The sequence below is a fragment of the Pelecanus crispus genome, chromosome 1, assembly GCF_030463565.1.
Source record: "Pelecanus crispus isolate bPelCri1 chromosome 1, bPelCri1.pri, whole genome shotgun sequence".
Lineage (NCBI taxonomy): Eukaryota > Metazoa > Chordata > Aves > Pelecaniformes > Pelecanidae > Pelecanus > Pelecanus crispus.
In genome coordinates, this window is record NC_134643.1 from 166,604,367 (window position 1) to 166,625,870 (window position 21,504).

At 39.4% G+C, this 21,504-nt stretch overlaps 1 protein-coding gene across 1 annotated transcript in view; it reads right to left on the minus strand.

Moving 5' to 3' along the window:
- Positions 1–12,331: 12,331 nt before the first annotated feature.
- TM9SF2 (transmembrane 9 superfamily member 2) overlaps positions 12,332–21,504 on the minus strand; it is a 35,061-nt gene continuing 25,888 nt past the window's right edge. The window contains exons 13-17 of the mRNA XM_075714053.1: positions 20,992–21,151; positions 19,642–19,793; positions 18,498–18,609; positions 17,718–17,889; positions 12,332–13,627 (exon numbers count right to left, since the gene is read on the minus strand). Of these exons, the coding sequence (XP_075570168.1) occupies positions 13,560–13,627; positions 17,718–17,889; positions 18,498–18,609; positions 19,642–19,793; positions 20,992–21,151 (664 nt within the window). The 3' untranslated portion in view covers positions 12,332–13,559. The remainder of the gene's footprint in view (positions 13,628–17,717; positions 17,890–18,497; positions 18,610–19,641; positions 19,794–20,991; positions 21,152–21,504) is intronic.

The following is a 21,504-nucleotide window of genomic DNA, read 5'->3' on the forward strand; positions in this document are numbered from 1 at the left end:
AATCACAGAAATGTTCATCTATAGAACCTGAACTCAATACATTGTGTCGGTATACAGTATAGATCCCTTAATCCGTAGACTATTATTAAAATAGTGGATTAAGGAGTTGTTTGGGATCAGAGCATGCTGTATATGTAACAAAACAGTTTAGCTGAGATTAGTATTTATTACTCAATGCAAAAATTGATTGAAGGGTTCATAGATGCTGATAGTATCACAGTTTGTGTTTGATCACTAAATTACTGTCTTTTTGCCATATGAGTTCTTGTTAAGACCTGAGAATAAAATAATCGCTCTGTGTGAAAAGGTAAAAACTGAGTAACTGACATAAATCTGTTATTAATTAAAATATTTTGACTTCATACTAATGTAAAATATTGATTTAGGTGGTTTAAAATGCATTGTATGAGGATAAGCGTGGAAAGGACATTCAGACTTCTGAAATAATAACTTGCCAATCTCTTTTTTTTAAAAAGTGTTCACAAGCTGTTATACAGATCAGTGTCAATTTAATCTAACCCAAAGCGAGCTGGAAACCAGAAGTATTTTTCCATACAATTTTCTTCTGTCAACAGTCTTTCTGAATTTGTCAGAAAGGGAAGTTTTATTGAACAGTGTGGTAAAGTTGAATTGGGTAAGATAGTGGCAGTTTTACAGACTTTATCTTTAATGCAACAGAAGGTTGTCAACAAGCCTTTTTGGTGACATCTCCACATGAGCATGGCGAGCAGATGATGTGAGGATTACCAGGCTGCTCGACAGGTCAGCTGACATCTTAAAAAATCTCTTCTATAAAGGACCAAATCTGCAGCCAGAAGCTGTTTACTGGGTGGAAGGGGGAGGGAAATGGGGTTTGTTTAAAAGGCAGACACCCTTGGATTTGTTGTGTGCCTGCCACAGATCATTGTCTTTAAAGCTCGCTCTGTATACTGCAGAGCTGAACTCTGGTTGACACTTGTTTTCAAGTGAACTAGTAGGCAAAATAAAATCTCAGTAGCAAAGTGCCAACATGAAAAGAAAACAATTGTTTATAAAAGTTGTGTGATATTTACTGTAAGTAGAACAGAGCTGGTTTTTTCCAAGGTGGAACATGTCAGTACCAAATTTCAGTTCTACTGCAAGTCATATTTAAAAAATTGTTTATAATCCCAGTTTTAGGATTTTTTTTTTTTTTTAAATCCTGTTGTTAATAGTCCAGGTCCCTATTGTACTTTACAGAAGAGTTTGGATTATTTCTGAATGGAGGTTCAGACACTTCCACATCAAGCAAATAAAACTCCTGCAAGTGTGCCTGTGCTGGAGATTTCTCTTCCACGGACTATCCGTCAGCTGATTGTATCTGTTATTTTTCAGGTCCACTTCCTTCACCTGTACAGCCCCTGGACATATGAAGCTGTGGTTTGTAAGAAGCTTATAAAACCCCATGCAGAAGGGTGCAGCAAATGGAGTCGGCACAAGGCAGCCACAAGACTTCGCTTTGGGAACGTGCGTGAGTGGCGTGTAGGGAAGACTACTGTACTTATAGGCAATGATGCTCATGCCCAGGGTAGTGCAGCGGGCACTGGGAAACCTTCATATTCTAAAAAGTGTCACTTGAATCAGCGTGAAAGAAAAGACAGACTTTTGGCGGTCTTTCAATGCAGCTCTGAAAGAGCTGCCACAGTTGTGGCCAAAGAACTGGGGAATTGGCACTGGGAAACTGGAGGGGAAAATATCTAGAAAAAAGCTGGTGGCCTTTGATGAGTTGATTTCCTCGCTCAGCTGTCTGTGAGGCAACGTTTAAGGACTGCCCAATTTTCCTCTAACCCTAAACTAAAGGTTTGTACAACTTAGCTTTTACTTCTCATTAGTTAAAAAGTCTTTTATTACTTAGCCTTGTGGTACTAGCAGTTTGGATTAGGTTGCTGCTAGCCTCAGAAGTTACACTCTGCTTTGACATAAAAGTAAATGAAGAAACATTTAGAATCATAGAATCGTTTAGGTTGGAAAAGACCTTTAAGATCACCCAGTCCAACTTCTTTAAAGAAGTCTTAGAGAAGTTAAGTCTAGCCTGCCTACCTACCACTCTAAGAAACTTTCCATCATTTTTTACCTTTCTAAAGTCTTTATGTAAAAGACAGTAGTCCGTTATCTTTTAATGCCGAAAGGAAAAAAAAATAATAGAAAAAGAAAACCAGAAAACAGAACTTTGACTGATTTCTAGTACGAATTTTTTAATCCAGTAAATTTGCAAAGATCAAGAAGGTAAGAATGCATGTTCTGAATATAGCAGATACTCTGAATATGTAATTCTGTTTATAGTCTCTGAAGCATCATTTAGATGCTACTGCTTTCTGTCATGTCAGAAAGCAGCGTATCTCAAAAGAAAATAGTTTTCCAAAGACCATTAAGCATACAAAGGTTAATGTCTCCCATCACTTCAGTGAGGCAATTTTCTTACTTTTACAAAGGGAACAGAAGGATTTGGCAAGTGTGGTAAGATTTTGTGAATGTTTTCAATGTGAAAAACACCAAGTGAAATGATTTTGCTTTCCTCAAATAATCCGCGTATCCACGCATCCCAGCAAGAAACAGACTTTTCATCAGATGAACAGTGGGACATAATTACGTTATACCCCTGTCCTCAAGCACAGACTGTTACCGGTGGCAGCAGAACTCCCTCAGGCTCCACGCAGGCGCTGAAGTGGGCTCCAGCCCCTGGGAAAACCTGCAAATGAGCAGAAGCACTTTGCACGCTGTGTTCTGTCTTGGCTAGGATTTTAAAGACTGAATTTTCCTTTCCTCTCTTTGCATGAACTAGAATTGGGGTTTTTTTTGTGTTCATTTTGGTGGGCTGGAGAGGTAAAAATGCCAAGTAGCCCCCTCACTGATTCATTTCTGCTCAGTGCCGCGCACCACAGCAGAATCAAGCTGGGAGTTCTCCCAAGACCTCCGTGTGGACAAGGCAGATGTCAATTTAGTGCTGGTCCCAGATCCCGAATTGAAGGGTCTGCTGACTTTGTCATCCACATTCATCGCGCCCAACAGGTACACACAGCCCCTGCATCTCAGTAGCCTCACAGAGACCAGTGTTAGAGGTGTATATTGGAAATACGCTTGCCATTTAACCTTCAGATTTGTGACTGAGGTGGCATGAAAAGTAGTAGCTGTCGCAACAATTTTAATGACATGGAAACATTTTCTGCTACCAACTAGACCAGAATCATCAATCATTTCACAGAGATTGCCATATGGCTATCACATGGCAGGAAATTTGTTCTTTAACAATTTAGGCTACTTTTGGATCAGCCAATGACTGAAAAACTTCCCACCTTACAGTCCAGCTGTGGAGAGCGACCTACAACTTAAATGCAAGTAGAGGGGTGCTAGCAGATCAAGAAACATGCCAGCTAGCCACCTGCCACCTCCCGTAACTCACATCTTCTTTACAGGGAAAAGAGAGTCATGCTTTAACTAAAGCAATGTAGAGACTTGGTTTCAGGTGGATTCGCATCAGTTGTGGTTATAAATGACCTAGTGCTGCCTGCAGCACCTCCTGAACTGCCTGGTGACTTGAGAGAAAGGATCATACGATTGCTCCCAAAAGATCTTTAGTTGAAATCAACTGGTTTAAGGAGGAGATCTTGCCTAACCTACCGTGTTTGAACTGAAATGATTTCAGGGTGGTGTCATGAACATCTCCGCCTGCAGATCTAACAGGAATACAGTCTCTGACGTACCACCTTTGGGAGTGCCGCCCCACAGCCTGGCCTCACAGGACACAACCACAACCGGAAGAGGACCCAGATTTCAGTCTCCAGGTAAAGAAACATTGGTTTTACCAATTTAACAAATGGTCAAATAGTCTTAAAGGGAGAATATTTACCAATATACCTATTGGACTGAAAAACTGGATTGGCAGACTTGTATTTCTCCCTGTGCTAATAATCTAACTGACTATAAAGGAAACTTGGCTAACAAAGTACATCACACCCACAGAATAAGCCCACTGCCCAGTTAAGCTTGACAAAAATACTTTTGACAAGGATTTCATTGTTTAGAATTCACTGAAATGTATTTTATAACTGTTGTTCTCTGGCATTCACCCCAGAGGAGTAGTTGTGCTGCTTATCCAGCTGCTGCTTAGAGAATCCATTGTAGATACAGAAGGGCTGAACATAAGACGTGAAAAATTTTTGAATATGTTTATATCATGCAGGAGGTCCCTCTAGATATGTCACATTAGCCTGATATTTCCTATTTCTGTTTTTAGTTTCACTTTCCTAATTTCAATCCATTCACATAACTCCATCTCAGACCTTGTTTTTTTCCTTTGAAAACCCACTGCCATATGGAGGAAACATTAAAATTATTGGATCCAAAGTAAAAACAAAAGCAGCTTAGTGTTAGCGCAAGAGGCTTAAATCGAGACAATTAAACCTAAGTTAAACTGAAAGTAAAAATTACAAATAATTTTGGCCAGTAGATATATACCGTATACCACACGAAAGCCATTATCATTCATAATGGAAGCACACAGTCTTCAAAAAAAAGATCATCATCATCAGAAGTACTGAAATAAACTTCCAAGAGAAATCTGTGCGCTAAGCGTACAAGAAGAATCTCCAGCAGGACTATTGAGAAGAGGCTGCCTTGCCTTCCAGAGTTTCATAGAATCATTTAGGTTGGAAAAGACCTTTAAGATCATTGAGTCCAACTGTAAACCTAACACTGCCAGGTCAGCAGGGGAACGCGCACTGCTATGCAACCAGGTGATTTTCTTTGACTACCGTTTCGTGAAGAAGGTTGTGTGGTGTTTTCAATACGGACGGGACCCAGGATAATCCTTCTGCAGCCCAGCTTTCCTCTTCTGTTTGTTATTTTAATGCTGTGATTTATACTCAGTGCTGCTGTGAGTGACAGCTACTGTGACAGCCACCTGTATTTCTCCCAGATAACAACCATGGGCCTGATTAACCATCATGGCTCTGGGATATTTAGGAGTAGCCTTTAGTTGCTCGGTTTTTAACAGAATAGTTGAAAATGAGACTGCTACACTTGGTGGCCATAGTATGAATTTGATCTCTTCCACGTGTAAAAATCTTGTCAGTGTTCATCTACAGGGGTAAACCTGGCCCCTCAAAAATGCCAAAGGGTAACTGGATGACACCAATCCATGATCCTTTACTACAGACTTCCATGCTGCTTCCCAAAGACCACTAGATGTTAATTAGTAACACCGACCTGCAGGTTTTAACCAAAATTTTGGTAGGCAGCTCTGGGAGTTTCTGTGATAATGAGCATCAGCTAACAGGGAGGGGAAAAAAACCCCAATGCCCACCCCCCCAACCTGCTCTCAGGGCAGGCAGTGAAACAATGGAAAAAAATTGCCTGAAGTTATAGTGAAAGGGGTGGGTAATAATTAGTACTCTCTAATTTGTTAGCCCTATCCACTCTCTTTTACCTCTGCTGTCGATGTTGCCACTGCCAGCAAGATGTGGCGGCAAACGCCTGCTTCTTTATATGCCTCCACTCATCAATATGCAGCTACCACCTTGAAGCTGTGTTAAAAAGTAAAAGGAAGATACATGTTTGCACCCACGCAAATAAATGTGAAGGGCTAGAACACATCCATACCAAACTGGGAGCTCTGAAAGCCTGAAACGTTATCAGATCACAGCCTCACAGAAGAGCAGAGCTTGGTAGGGCTGAGGGGATGATCTCAGGTTCTTTATTGTCTCCAAGGATTTGTAATTCAAGGAGGCAACAGAGCTGTGTAACAGCGTGCCTGTGACTGGAGGCACTGGAGGGTCAGCGCTGCACAGCGGTCTTGCCCAAGTTGGGTTATGACAGCCCTTTTCTTCTTACACTCTGTCCTATGCTTTTGATCCCATTAACAAGAACAAGCTTCCTTAACATCAGCTTCTGCATCATGACTTTCCAGAAATGCATAATTCCTTGATATTCCCAACAAATTTACCAAAACCCAACAAAAACATTCAATAAATCCTTTGCACCAATAAAATCATTTTAATACAATTTAAACTCTGCATCATCTTAAGTCTTGAAATTACCCCAGTTCCTTTTCCCTTTCATTCCAGTCAACTCAGATTTTCCTTTGGAGATTAACTGCGGTAAATAGAGCTCTTTTATTGACTCCTGTAAACTTTCTAAGAGCGTATTTATTCATCCTTCCATGAACTTCTTTTGGTGTGATTAGCCCTGACTTAGATGCCTGTCTGCTATATACCATATATGAACTAGTAGTGTTGCAGCTTTCTCCCTATGTGCTCAGGCTGTAGGATTCAAAATTGATTAAAAGTGCAAGAGGGAGTATTTGTCATTGCTGTCATCTATTTGCAGCCCTAGAACTCTAACATTTCTCATGCAATTTCCATTTCCCTTTTATCCTCTTTATCTTTGGCAGTGTTTTCATTGAGGACTCCAAGACTACAATTTTCCCTTCCCGGTCCTGCACAGAGATGGCCCATCAGACTCTCTCTGCCAGATACTTGTTTCTTTGGACATTGTGTACCGGGACTCATCTTACAGCACACAGAAGTATACTTCTGCATCAAATTACAAGGCAGACAGCTTGCTGAGGTTATTTTACCAGCAATACTCTGAAGTGTCATGGGTGAGTGGGACAGGAGACGGTGTCCTGTCCAGCAAAACACTGAGATTGCAACTTCTGTCCCATTCTGTGCAGCAATTGTCTTCATGAACCTCTGTCTGTAAAGCCATTTCGAAAGACATATTAACCGTAAAATAATCCACTGGTCAAGAAGATCTCTGGGGATTTAGAATCACGTTCTTAATCTGCCTAAATTTGTCTGCTTGTCTTGCTCTCTTCAGAAATTCTGTTCTGGATCTAAGATGCCTCCTCCAGCAAAAACCCCCACTTGAAACTGGTAAGAGAAGACTTGGATTTAATAAACCAGCATTTTCCTGGTACGTTAATCAATCCTTTGTTTGGGCTTTGCCCCCCCTGGGTTTGGATATTGTCCTTCTCGAAGGGAGGGAAGCTTCTTTCTTTCTCTCTGCAATTTTTGTCCAGAGTTACTACGGTCACCCTGCTTTCTGGGATAAACAGTAAATTTAAGGCCACCCGCTGCTTCCCTTTGCCTTGCCCTCCACCTGCCTCGGGGCTGCACTGATCCGACATTATGCAGCAGGAGAACGTGCATGATTGCGTGACTTCGCTCTGCTGCTGTCGCTACGGCCTGCAGACAGCAGGAAAAGGGCGACAGAACAAAACATCCATTTCTTCTCAGCTGTCTCGCTAGCCTTGCTGCAATGGGCAGAGACAAGCAGTTTCCAAGCGAAGAGTGGTTAGGACTCCTTGTGAGAACCTGCAGGAAAAAAGTAGGAAACAGGTCTGACCTCCCAAGTGCTCCGCTTTGTAGCTCCTAAGCAAGGCTGGAGAAGAAACGCCTCAACCCTACTGCTTCTTGTATCCTTGGGCCACGAAGGGGGAGAACGGACCTCCCCGCCAGCCCACCGACTTCCTCGGTCATGTCCCAGAGCCGCTCATTCCCAGCGCACGCAACGGGCGGGAGCAGAGCACGGCCCACCTGCCGACCTCCGGTGAACGAGGAGCTCGCTCCTCTTCAGCAGCGCCGAGGGCAAGCAGAGGCCGGGCTGCGTGCCTGCCTGCGCCTGTCATCTCGGGAGGTCACCACATGCACCCCGTCTTCCTCACGTAGTTGTAGCCGAGTCAGTTTATTCTACCGTTTTTACATACCTCAACTGAATAGCAGTCGTGAACAAATCAAAAGATAGTCATGGGAAGTTGGGGGAATATCAGGAAGAATGTTTTCTCTACCTTAATAATTTCTCCAAAATAGAGGAGAAAACTAAAAATCAATCTACTGTCTTCTTGACTTGATAAGATCAATGAAAAAAAAAAACAAACCAACCCAAAACCACCCAAACCCCAAACCAAAATCCACCCCCCCCAAAAAAATAACCAAGCCAAAGTAAATCTCACACCAGCAGTAGCAAAGCAATGTTCGTGCTGAACTGTTCAAAAATGAGGACTTGACACTATTTCAAGTATGAAGCTGGGAAATGGCATTCGGCCTGCCTCAGCACCTGGGCTGGCCAGCCTTTCAGGACACTCCGTGGGGCCCCCTCTGAAGCATCACTTTTTTAGTGACCTTAGGAAAAACTGTTTGAAGGTGTCAGAGTGGGTGCCCGAGCGAGAACAATTCATCCTTACAAAGCACAGCTGGCTGAATTACAACTCGTTCTAAAGACCCCTTGCTAGCCGTCTGCCCGTGCTAGACACAGGAGACACATTTTTAACATCTTCACAGATAAATTCTTCGTATGATTACTGTTACTGGTTTTCGCCTTGATTTTTGGCTGCCTACTCCCAGAAGCTTTAACAGTAGCATACATATTTAAAGATATAATGTTAAGGGTAAGCCCCCCTAGTAGTGTGCTTTGGTAACTCTTCCCATCATCCCCTTAACTCTGCTCCTGCGCTTTGTAAGTTTATGCGTGCCGTGGCCAGCAGGTGATGCTAAAATACCTCTGAGGGCAGGCAGAATTTAAACTGCAATTCCCATTGAAAGTGCTGGAATCCTGAGAAGCAGCAAGAATGTGCCATCACCCGAACGTGACAGGCTTCATCTGTAATCTTCTGGCACATCTAATTTACAAGCAGTTAACTCCTCTCATCAACAGTGAGTTCCAGATGTTTCAAATAAGAAGAAAGAAAATGCACGGTGGCAGCTCTGTGATAATCAACTGATAAATTAAGTCTCGGTCCCTGAAGATTTCTGCTTTAGTCTGAAGCGTCCTACTCTTGTGTATGCACATGTACCCAAAGTCCATATATGAGGTAATAGGAAAAATATTTCAGGAGTCAGCTTTATGGAGATAAGTAAACTGCCATTAACTGTCTGGCATAAGGAGAAACAGCGGGATACTGAGAATAAAAAATTAAATTAGAGGTGAATTGTAGGAAACTATATTTGGGAGAAGACTAGAACACCTCTGCACAAGTAATCTTCTTTCCTGTAAGAAAATACTTGGTTGTGATGAGGTCCAAGAGCAAGAGTTGGTACTATTATCAGAAGCGAGAGCTTTTGGAGGAACAGTAATTGAAAGGAAAAAAGGGATGTAAACGCAGAGGGGAATTGTTCTTTGCAGAATATGCATCACTTTCTTGATGATTAGTAATTAATCCAAGGGAGCAAGCAGGGATTTGAGAGAGCGCTATCTTGGATGAACAGATAATTTCAGAAGCAATAACTTTAAAGAAAAATTATGAAGAGGAGATACAGCTGCCCCCAGAAATGAAGCTGTTGCCCAAACTGGTAAGGCACAGAACGAGGACAGCATGTAACTTCATGGCATGAAGTCATGGTCTCGTGTATCCCACACCAGCTAAGCTTTATCAAAGTTCTAGCTCATACAATTTGACTTTTGGGGTAGCTGTAGCAGGGAAACCAAATCCAGCGCTGCAGTAACATTCAATTATAACAACAACAGACAACTTCTGTCAACCATCAAATATAAAAACTTCTCCCAGCTGTTAAGGACTTACCATAGTTTCGTGTGACTCCTTCCTTACCTGTAAAAGTCAAGATCTGTATCAGCTATGTAACAATAATTCACCAAGCAACCTCAGTTTTTATTTATTGTGTACTGCTAATGTAGTCAGGACTGGCTACAGCACCCGCTCCCCAGCAATCCCACAAAGTTTTGCAGAAATACTTGGCCACAATTTCAAACTCTACTGGCCAAAGTCAGACACCAAAACCCCACTGCTCCCTCCTTTCAAGGTCTCTCACTCCTCCCCTACCTCGCCTGAAGTACAGATGTTGTCCAGCCTACTTCTCTTAATTTAGAGATTGCTATTTTTGCCTTCACTAGCATTAGTAAAATGGTGTTTCTCATCCACAACATTTCACATTTTTGATTTGTGTGTCAGTTCAAACAGGACTCGATTTGTGTTTCCTGTCCCTTCAAACAGGTTATTTGGGTCAGTGTAACTCCCGAGTGCCTCGGATGCCTGCCTGAATTCTGTTCCGCCCCCTCTTCCAGAGTTACTTTTCCTGAAGAAAATACAGGTACCACCCACGACCGGACTAAAGTACCCACTTAAAGCATTTTTCAGGCAATCACAGAGAAGCTCTTGTTACCTTCTTTCCACCTCAGTAACCAACAACCAGACAGCTGACCTACCTCTTCTCACCACCCCACACAGGACAGGCTTTCTCCTCCATCCGCAAATATCGATGGACCTCTGTGCGACACCATCGCTCTGAACGTCTCAAGCCCCAAAGGGACAGTAAGTGGCATTACAGAAACGCGGGAATACACCTACAGGTTGCACAGTGCTGTCTACACCTTTGTGCTTGTTGCTACAACTGCATCATACCTGTTACCACACGTATTCTGGGTAGCTGAGTTTTCAAATACAAAAGGATTGTGCTATTTGCAAGAGCTAGGTAGGGTAATTGTTGCTCTTTGCACTCACAGGAAAGACAGAGGGTTGAAACATGAGGAAATCTGTTTTCAAGCAATCCTAACACAACACTGCAAAATGGGAGTAAGGTAAGCAGCAAGCAGGAGATTGCACTAACGACCTCAGCCTTTCCCAATCATCCCTCACTGCCTTTTACCTGAAAATGGCACAAAACCCATGAAGATATTGTCCACGACTAGCTCACAGCCAACTAATATTTGCAATACAGTTGCAAGACTCCAGAAAAGCAGCTGAGGGCACACGCAATCTGTATGATGGCAAAATTCTAAGAACTCTTAGGGCTATTCAAACACAGCTAAGCGTTTCTGTAAGAAGTGAAGCTACCAGGCTAAAGATGGACCAGGTAGCTTGCCATGAGATGCAGCTTGCTGTAAAGCTGCTTTTTTATTTCTTCTTTCTTAGAGAAAGAGAACCAAACCACACCACTAACTCTCATATCATGTTTTCAAATGACAATTTGGACTGAGGATTACTTTCAGACTAAATTTGGCAATGATGGTCCCTTTTTTCAGACTCTTAAGAACCAGATTTTAAATTATTTACCAGCCACCAAACAACTGACACTGAAGTGTTACATTTTGTCTAAATTTGCTGTGTCTTCATGCAGCTCAGTAATCTGTTCCTACCTCTTAACCTTCCTGCTAATTTACATTTCCTCAGATATCCATGCAGTAAGTGCATTTAAGAAAATATCTGGCAGTAAAAAAAATTTTGGAAGAGGCTGGTATTTTGAAAGTTTAGACAAAACCCCAGACCTCCCAAGAGATCTGAAGAACAGATACAGTAGACAGTAGAACATTTGGATGCCCTAAAATGCTCCAGAAGCCTAAATGCTAGAAAAACTTTTAAAATTATCTGAGGCAATAATGGGTTTCAAGGGAGGAGACAACTTCAGAATAGCATTTCTGTAAAATCTGTGATATATTAAACTTTCTAGATTGTCTCAAGTACTGCACACTGAAACCTAACCGTTTCAAATTCCAAAACAGCTGCAATTATTACAAGGCAAAGCTGCTTAAAAAATTGTGTATGCAGTAGGTTTAAATTCCAGAAGACAATAACACACTTCACAAACTGCCTTTAAAAGTGAAAATAAGATACCTGAGAAGCTGCCATGACCTGTCAACTAGTCTGTAGAAAAACCAAAGGGATATACGCCCATCAGTTTCAAACCCATGTATGTACCACATAGCTCCATCTCACTTCTATTAATCTGATTTTGAAACAGCAGTTGTAAATGCATCACAAAAATCTGTTTTCATATGACTATACTGAAATTCTTGAGCACCTATATTATATTCATATTTCAGTAACAGACAACTGATTCGTGTTTCTCAAACTAAGCATTCCCATTTGTGTAATAACTATTGATGATTTTGAGCAGTGACTATACCTACAGTAGCTGATCACAAAACCAGGGATATTAAGAAAAGTCAATTTTATACTTTTTAAAATTTAAATCAAGAGTCACACTACAGCTGACTGCATCAGTAAAGAACAAAACGCTTACCATGCTCACCCTTTTCCTGTTTTGAACATAAAACATGGAAGATTTATCTGAAATCAGCATTTCCTAGTGACTGCGTGTAGGGAGGGGCACAAGAACAAACCTGTCCACAACATCTGAACAAAGCTGTGGTTGGAGACAGGCGGAGCACGAGAGTGATGTGGTTCATCTGGGAGGAGTTATGGAGCACAGCAATTGAGGAAATGTCACCTGAAGCCAACTTTTAGGAGGTTAATAACGACAAGTTACCTTAACCAAAGATATTTTTATTGGGTTCAGTATTCAAGCATCATTAGGTTAAGGTCTTTTAGAAAAGTAAACCGGTAAAAATAAGAAGTCCCAACCTTATGAATGGCAATTGGTACATGAAGTTTAATTTTAAATAAAATTTTATCAGGCTTGTGAAAACATGCCAAAAGCCCAATTGTGTTACGAGTCTAAAATTACCGAACAAGATATGCACAAAATACTCCATTTTCAAAAAAAACGCAAACGTAGGTTTAATGCTAGTCATCCAAAATCGACATTAGTCTCTTAATATAAGGCAAAAATAGTAATTTTCTTTTATTTTTTAACCTACATACATACAATCAGCCATAGTTGCCGTATAGAATATGCATCATCGAGATCTAAAAGCAAGATCAGCAGAGAATGCTGACTCATGCATTATAAGATCTTGTCAACATACTGACAATTCCATAGCAATCTCTGAAAACGTATCTGGGTGAAGGACTGGATTAATGCTGCAGAGTGGTTTTGTTAAATGAGTGTATAATTTAATTCTCATGCGCCACAATCACATTTCTGTGTTATAGCCATGTAGCACAAGTAACATTTCTTGCAGATCTTGGCGTGTGTCAATATACATTAAACCATAGAAAATGCCATAAAATACTCTATGCAATCTTTAAGCATCCATCTTCATTATAATTGTATTTACATTTTTTTATGAACTTATAATATGTAATAAGCCACTGAAGACATTTTTACAATATTTATTAGATTATGAATTTATAAATTCAAGGACTCGGAGGCACATAGTTTAAAAGGCCAAGAACACCAAACTAATGAAGTCACAGAAATCAGAGTATTTATGGACGTAACACCAGTAAAAAATAAAAATCACATCCAAACTAAAAGCAACACTTGAGAGTCATCCTTCAAAGTTAGCATAATAAAAAGTTCTCATTTCCCTCAAAGAAAAATAATTCATCCCACCTACCAAGCTAGAAAAACCTATTTACAGTTGTACTTTGATCAGAAGTATCATTAAGTTGTGTAATACAGCCACTTCTACTCTGCCATTAGAATTTAACATTTCCTTTAAAGTATAGTTGTATTTACAAATGCATAAATATTGTAACTCTGATCTTCATTGCGATCTGAATGAAAACAGGTTAAGTCACAATACAAATGTGTTAGTGGAAAAAGTAGCTGCATATTCAGTATCATTCTCAAAGAATAGGAAGCCAATACTTCTGATAAAGCTCAAGTTCGTCAACTAGACCAGGTCTTTAAGTTACATTAATGAAGATTAAACCTCTTCTGTGTTAATTCTTTACATTGGTTTCTTCAGTCAACTTTCACCACGCTGTATATTTTGGTTACAAACCAAAAGCATGCAAAGAATCCAATTGTCCCTAAAAATACAAACAAACAAAAAAGTTACACTTAGGAAAACTGACACAGGAGGCATCAATTTCTGTCTGTAGAGTTCATAAATCAGGACATACGTATATGCAATCTGCTATCTTTAGTCTTCAGTGCATCCATCATATCATATAACAGAAAGTTACAGACAGTACCTGGTCTTTATAGGCATCAACTACTATCTAAAGTATCTCATTTTCACAATCATAGAGCTGATCACGTGGAAGACACTCGTCTTAAGATGTTTCTGTGTCATTTCCCTTCGTACATATTTGTTCTTTGTTGTTTCATTATTCCCCAGTCCAACTCCTTCACATTGCTTCAGTGACTAGCCACACACGCTTTACCTGATCTGCTCAGCTGGTCAGAATATTTGCATTACATTTAATAAACCAATTACATTGACAGCATCAAAAGGAGTTCCCATTTCTTAGTTATACTTCAAGGTCTTGGAAAATTAGAGCACTACCTTCATTTTTGAGTAAATCAAGTTAATACAAATGTCGAACCATAGTGTAGTTACTACACAACTTGTACTTCCTATTGAAAACATGTGTTACATACCTTAAAAATAAACACTTCTGAAATACTTAAGGCAGTCAAAAGGTATAAGCAAACTTGAACTGAAATTTAGGACAAAGACTGTTTCCCTGATAACTTATAATCCTTTTAGCTGAACAAAAATACCTGCATCCTTTCTCTTTGTAAAAGTCCAACAGAAGTTTTTAACAAAAATATTCTTTTGAATGCAAAGCAGTTAATATAGTTGGGCTTTGTTAATTTAACTGGATTACTTAAAAATGCAGCCTCAGTCAGAAAGATAATGGACTAAACAGCAGCTCAGAACACCTGTTACAGTAACCTTCATTTCCCACAAAAAACAGGACAGGAAAAAAGCCCTGAAGATTATTTGATTTTTGCCTGAGTACCTCTTCTAAAATCATAGCCTTAAGTTATGCAAGAGCCAAGTCAGTTCTTTCAAAGAAAAAAAATCACCTTTATTTTAGATCTGATAAGAGGCACAACAAAAGTTGTGTGCCAACTCATTCACTATACGAGCTTGGAAGGAACCATGAATGATACCACGGTAATTTTTTTTTTCCCCCCCTTCCTTCACGCTTGCTAAACTACTGATGTTTAACTGACTCATTTACTATGATACGTAGTTGTGGTCCCAGCTGTGAATCAAAGATTTGTCATGTAGCTCCCGGTATTTTGCCTGCTGAGTCTGATCAATGACCTGGAATGCAGTATGGATGCAAGTGCCTGAAGCATGTGTTACACTGACATAGCAGCAGGGCACCGTCAAACCCCTTCCTGATACTGACGATTTTTAACAGATGAGTAAGCAGCAGCAGAATAGTTTTGATACAACAATTATCATTTTCTCTTTTTAGCTTTTTTATTATCCTGACACAGGAAGCCAGTTGCCTTTAGGAGCCGTTTTTGCTAAATTGCTAATACAGTTTTTTGTTTATGAAACTGGAGAACTGCCTGTCCCCTTACCCTGCCTCTAACTTTTTCTGTAAAACCTTATCTCAAAGCAGTTCAGTAAATCTCAGAGAACTGAACACATCCACCTTTGAATGCATATCAACCTAAATGGACAAAATAATTCTTAAATCTTAAGAAATAGGACTATTCCCTCAAATTAAAGGATAATTTGCAGTTAATTTTGTGGGAAGTAGATTAAAAAAAATATTGCTAAGCATATGATGTTTCAAAGTTCTAACCGTTTGGTTAACCTCACATATATTCTCTGCTAATTTCAATACAGAAACCGAAAATTTCAAAAAACAAAAGCATACAAACTCTGAAAGCTTAGTTCAAGTTGCAGAGCATAACTCACATCTCCACTGTCCCAATTACATACAAATGACTACCACACAGAAAGCATCTCAAGGGGTCTGACAGTAAATCACCTCTTCTTTCCATGCTTGTGAACCTACCCTGAAAAGGACTCCCCAGATTTGTTGGCAGGCGCTGCACAGCCAACTGATCAATTGAGAGTGAACTTGTGAGCAAAGAAAAAGGAAGATGCACTGGACACATCTTAATGCCTCTAGATGATGTCGTGTGACATGACTGACTTGAAAGAATAAGGGCAAAAGATGGAAATTATATGGGTACCTTAAGTGCTGAAAGGCAACTAAGCCAAGTCTCAGCATAGGAAATGTACTGTATATGCCCTTTATTTTGAATGTGTGCACTCCAGAAATACTACATGCATCCAAAGTAAACAGACTGAACAAGGGAGACAGGGTAAACACAATTCTGGTTTTGGCCAAGACTGTTTACTATTAAAGGCAGACATGCTGAATATCCATTGGAAAAGCTAGTGAAACTAAATTAATTGACCTTACACTTATGTAAGGCCTAATTATTTTTTCATGCTACTTTCTAAGTTTGCACCGCATTTAGAATAGATCTACATACAGCAGTACACATTCATTGCTAGTGGAACAACCATGCATTCTTAAGTTCTTCAGTTCAATTAGACCATTAGTAAACCCAGATCACAAATAAAGGTTAAGAGAAAGGCAGGGCAAGAAATAAGACAGAGCAAGAAAGGGAGGCAGAATCTCTGATCGACACACTCAGAATTACTTGCTAAGCAGTACACAAAATATAAATAAAAGTAGAGATGATGTGCAACTTACAAAACATCCGCAAGCAATGCCAAGACACATTAGACTGACTTAAAAAGAATGGAAGATAGAACTAACCACTTTTGGAACACAGCTTGATCACTTTTCAAAGAGATTATATAATGCACTTAAGTCCCATTCCCTCCTTTTAACAGGCAATGACCCAAGAAACTCCTTGCAGACTCTTGCTCCTGTTCATCATCATCTGCATTCAGTTGCGGTGCACAAACTGCTTCAATATTTCGTAAGCTGAAGTGGCAACGTCTTTGAAATTAATATTCACTTACGCTTAAAATGAACACCATTCTCAAATGTCAGTTCTTTTCCTACTACATTTTTTTTGTTCTCCTACGTTAAGTGGAAATGAAAATTCTACTTACAGTTATAGTAAGATCTGTATTGAAAGCTCTGATGACAAGCCATTTGTGTTCTAACAGGCCTCAAAATATAGCCTTTATAGCTGTATACATAAATCCCTATCAAAGCCTTAGGAATCATTAAACTTCTTCATAAACGTGCAGCTTGAAATTATTTAAAGCATCAATCAGTTCAAAATACTTTCAAAAATACTGCTCTGTAGGGTACAGTCCACAAAGACCGATTACATTCTGCTGGGACAGAATTTAGTGTTTTTAAGACTTTTGGGGAGTTGGTGGCTGCTGCCTTCTTGCATCTTTTGCTGCCATTCCTCCACCCCAAACAAGGGATAAGTGTGTCTGACCGTAGATTCCTTTCTAGTACTGAAGATGACAGGAAGATTTTGTCACCTCATCTCACTTATTGAAGAAGAAATTGAAGTGCAGCACCTAATTCAGATGCTTTTCCAAAAGCTCACAATAAAGATGACAAGGTTCTGACACGACTGCATCAAAAAATGGTTAAGTAGTTCTGTCTGCTTCCCCTGCCACTTCAACGCAATTGGGAAAGAAGGTAAAAAAGTTCCAGAAGAGAGCAAATGAGGGGGAGTGGGGGGAAGGGGAGTATTCTCTGTCAACTTTTACTCCTCTCTCTTCCTTCCTCCTATTCCACAAAAGCTGCATTTTTTTCCTTAATTGATACCATAACTTTAGACTTGACTGTGTGCAATTTGAAGTGTGTTTCTCCAAAGACAACTGATTAAAAAAAATTAGTTTGTCACATGACTAACATAGGAATTAAATCCTGAGATGTATTTATCACATTTAAAGGCATCGTATTTGAAGATCTAATTATAGGCCACACCTCAAATTAGCATTAGTTTTGCCTCATCCTCACTTAATCTCTCACTAGAATTTGTGATCAGAGACTTGCAAAATGCTACACAACTAACTGGAAAAAAATCAAAGACATACATAAATTTATAATCCTGTATCAAGATAAGTTTTGCCAAGGATTCTACTGTGCAAAGCTAAAGGTAGACTCAACATTTAAAATTAAGGCTCAATACACTTACCTGTGAAAAGGAAGAAGATCAAAACCATAATCATGGTATAACCAAAATATAAAATGGTGCTAGCTGTTCCTGTGATTTGCAGTTTAGAAAAAAAATAATGTATTGCATATATCAGGAAATAAACTGCAGTGAAACCACTAGTGAGAAATGAACGCCACTGCCAGTGATAGTCCTAGACGGGGTGGGAAAAGAAAATATGTATGAGTAATATTCCATATACCTCTAACACACTGATCCTATTACTCAATGCATAGCTACTTTTTCTATTATTACTTTATCAAAAAGTGAGTTTTTATAGTTTTTATCTACAGGAAAAAAACTATATAAAATCAATACTGCGTTAACTACACCATTAACAATTAGAGATTAACAATTAGAAACCTAAAGATCAATATCAAATAGGCAAAAATCTAAAAATCCAAATAAGCCAGACCTATTACTGCCAGCCACAGAGATTTCCCCCCCCGCTCTCAAGGTTGAGCATGTGCAAAAATGCACTTTGACTGAACAAAGTTAATGGATTAGTTTAGCATCTGCAAGAAAACAGGGAGTTAAGACTCTAAAGATGAGATATCTGACTGAGTGGTACTCAGTGTAGGTTTTTAGTATTTGTTACAAGCTTTGCCAAAAGCAGCCTGCTTCACTTTCTAAAGACATGATTTAAGGACATCTTGTAACGGTGTTCTTGTAACGGAATTCTGGAATACTTATTTCCAATTACAAAAGCCTTAACATTTTTTGGAAGCATATCAAGTATGAATACTGAAGAATACTTCTTACCTCTGCACATAGATGGAAGTAGCAGAGCAATATTGTGGCCTCAGAACATGTAATAACCAAAATAATGAATACCAGAAACAGGAAGCCAAACATGTAATACATCTGGTGAGACCTATAAAGGGGAGTTAAAAAAAAAAATTTAAGATGGACACTGTGCTAATATTATTTCTTCATACACAGTAGTATCACCTTCGCCTTAAGTATTCCCCTTGCTACTGAGGTACTGTCAGTTGTGTGGCCATACAACTGGGTGATTTGTTTTCTAACTGAAGAATAGGAGCCTCGGCAGCTCAGTCTGAAAACAGAGAGAAAACAAGCCCAAAGCATGGTCCCGGTTGGGATTTTAGGGAAAGAACTGGTTAGACATAATGAGTAAAATTACAGTTCCAGTGAAGTCAGCATGACCTCTTCCACTGACTTCAGCAGAACTTGGATTTCACCTCACATTTCAATCAAAGGGGCAGAGCTTCAAAATAACAAGAAATGTCAAATGCTGTAGCTGTCTATGTTGGGTAGAGGCACCTATTCAAGGTTCAGAAACAGTTTAACAAGATCCAGTAACTAAATTGTGCCAGAAGGAAGACAAATCCCTCACAGTAGATTAGTTTGTCAGTGTGCTATGAGCTCACATCAGAATTCACTTACACTGGACTAGTCTTTGGTGCTTTATTTTTTAAAAGAATTACTCCCTGTTGCCTCTCTAAAGTTTTCACAAAATTTGTTCTTGTTTCCTTTTTCTCCCAAGAGTAGTAATACTTCCCTAGCTCTACAACTAAACCTCAAATCAACTTGAGAGTAGTAAGTATGTTAAAATTATATGCCCTATGTCAGCTTCAGAGCCACTTCCACATGAAGTCAGAGGAGTATCATGCAAAACCGAGCTATTTGAATACTGTAGGTCAGCGGTAAATTGCTAAGTGTATCACAGCCACTTCTCTACACACCTCGACAAGCAAAACAGGCACTGAGTGTCTTCTAAATCACAAAATATTAAAAAGATGTTAACATTTAACTTTTGATTGAACCAGTACCTGGTAACCCTGCATCACCAAAAATCAGTCAAAATATCTTGAAGAAAAACTTTTACAAAGAAATTACCACATTTTATGACAGAGAAAATTCAAATAGATTGTGGTTAACTTACCAAATACTATTGAGAATAAAGAACAACTGTATAAAGATACATCCAAAAGGCAGAATCCCTCCCATGATAATGCCAGGTAACGGCTTTGTATAGAATGATTGCTCGGGAATCTGACGAGGAATTTGATTTGTGCGAACAGGGTGTTCAATAGCCTTTAAACGACAATAAGAAATTGCTAAATAAGTAACATGTCAAACTGCAGCACCACCTTTTTGCTTTCTTTTTGAAATGAATGGTGGCAAAAGTCTACTATTTGTTTTGAGCACATGCATACCCAGCTACCACTACATTTGCTTTCACTACCACCCTAGCTACCAACATTTGCTAGGCAAACAAGCTAAAAGACAGCTCTTATTGAAGACATAGCAACAGATATTTTGGACTTCCCTTTTTATGATTACCTATCTATGACCTGTTACAGAGCCTGAGCTGATTTCTCACTTTTCAGGTGGGGGATAGTGGTAGTACAGACTCTTGCTTTCCCCTTCTAAAAATCCCTGTGTATTGTTTTTCAGGATTTACTCCAAGAAGCACATTAGGGTAAACTTAAGAACTGAGAGGATTCAATCTGGCAATTAAATCCTAACTGAAGACGCATACATAGATCAGCATGGCGGGAGAAAAAAATTTAAGGCAGATAAATGCATATTTTGCCATCTTTCTCCTTTCGTAAGATTACATCAAAAGCATCAATACATACTTGCTAGGTACTTGCTTTCTGATTTGATTTTAATGTATTTGTGACACCTGTCACACTGCCTTACAGTTTATCAAATCCTCCTTTCTTAAAGGAACTACCTCTGTACAATGCAGGGGGGGTTGCTGGAATTTCAAGCTGGTTATCAGAAAAAACCCGCTGAATTCTGGTTAAGAAAAACTGGATAACTACAATCAACTTTAAAAGTGCCTTCTAAGATACTTATATATTCTCTGAAGGTATTCCGTGAGAGCTAGAGAGCTGGAACTCTGGGAGAAAACCAGAAATGCGTAACTTGCTTTCCCTTATGCTTGGCTGGGCCAACTGATTTTTTTAGTAATGGAAGAGATGCTAATTAAAATAAAGAATGCCCAGATCACTGCTTTACCTGGTGCAATCACTCAATTAAATACAATGATAACTCTAACTGTTGTGGAGAATTATCACCACCAACCAACTGAATATCAAAGTCTTGGAATCCCAAGATCGGCTATCTAATGCAGCTCTAAAGTAACTGAACAGGACTGAAGCTGACAATGCAACTAGCTTAGCTGCTACCTCAGTCATAGTCTATACAGTGAAAAATATGCACGTCTATGCACGTGTATATGCGTATACACACACTTACAAAACAATTTCTCAAAAACACTTACGTTTTTCTTAAAACCAAAATAGGCACCAATAAACGTCAGCGGTACAGATATGCAAAACCAGAGTGCCAAAATAGCAACCAAAGTACCGAACGGAATAGCTGCTGAAGAGCCTTCTCCCCAGAGAATGAGGTTCATGATAAAAAAATCTGCAAATACAATTCTGAAAAATACATAACACACTTAAAGCACAGAAATGCTCCTTAATATTTAACGTTAGCAAACAACAGCACTGTATTAAGATTTTAGTGAAAATCTTTCTTAAAATGAAACGCCACACACAAAATACCAAAATCAAGAGGTCAAACAAGCAATTCTTTGTTAATCTAGTGGGATTGGACTCCAGCAGGAGCTGACGTTCCAGCTAAGCAATTTCAAATACATGCTTGTCTTAACTACACTTCAGGGTAAGACTGCTTGCTGTGATTAAGTAGAAAAATTTATCACAGTGGTTATACAGTATATGACACTATGTAAGACCAACTACAGTGTGGTTAGAGAAACAGTCTAGACAGT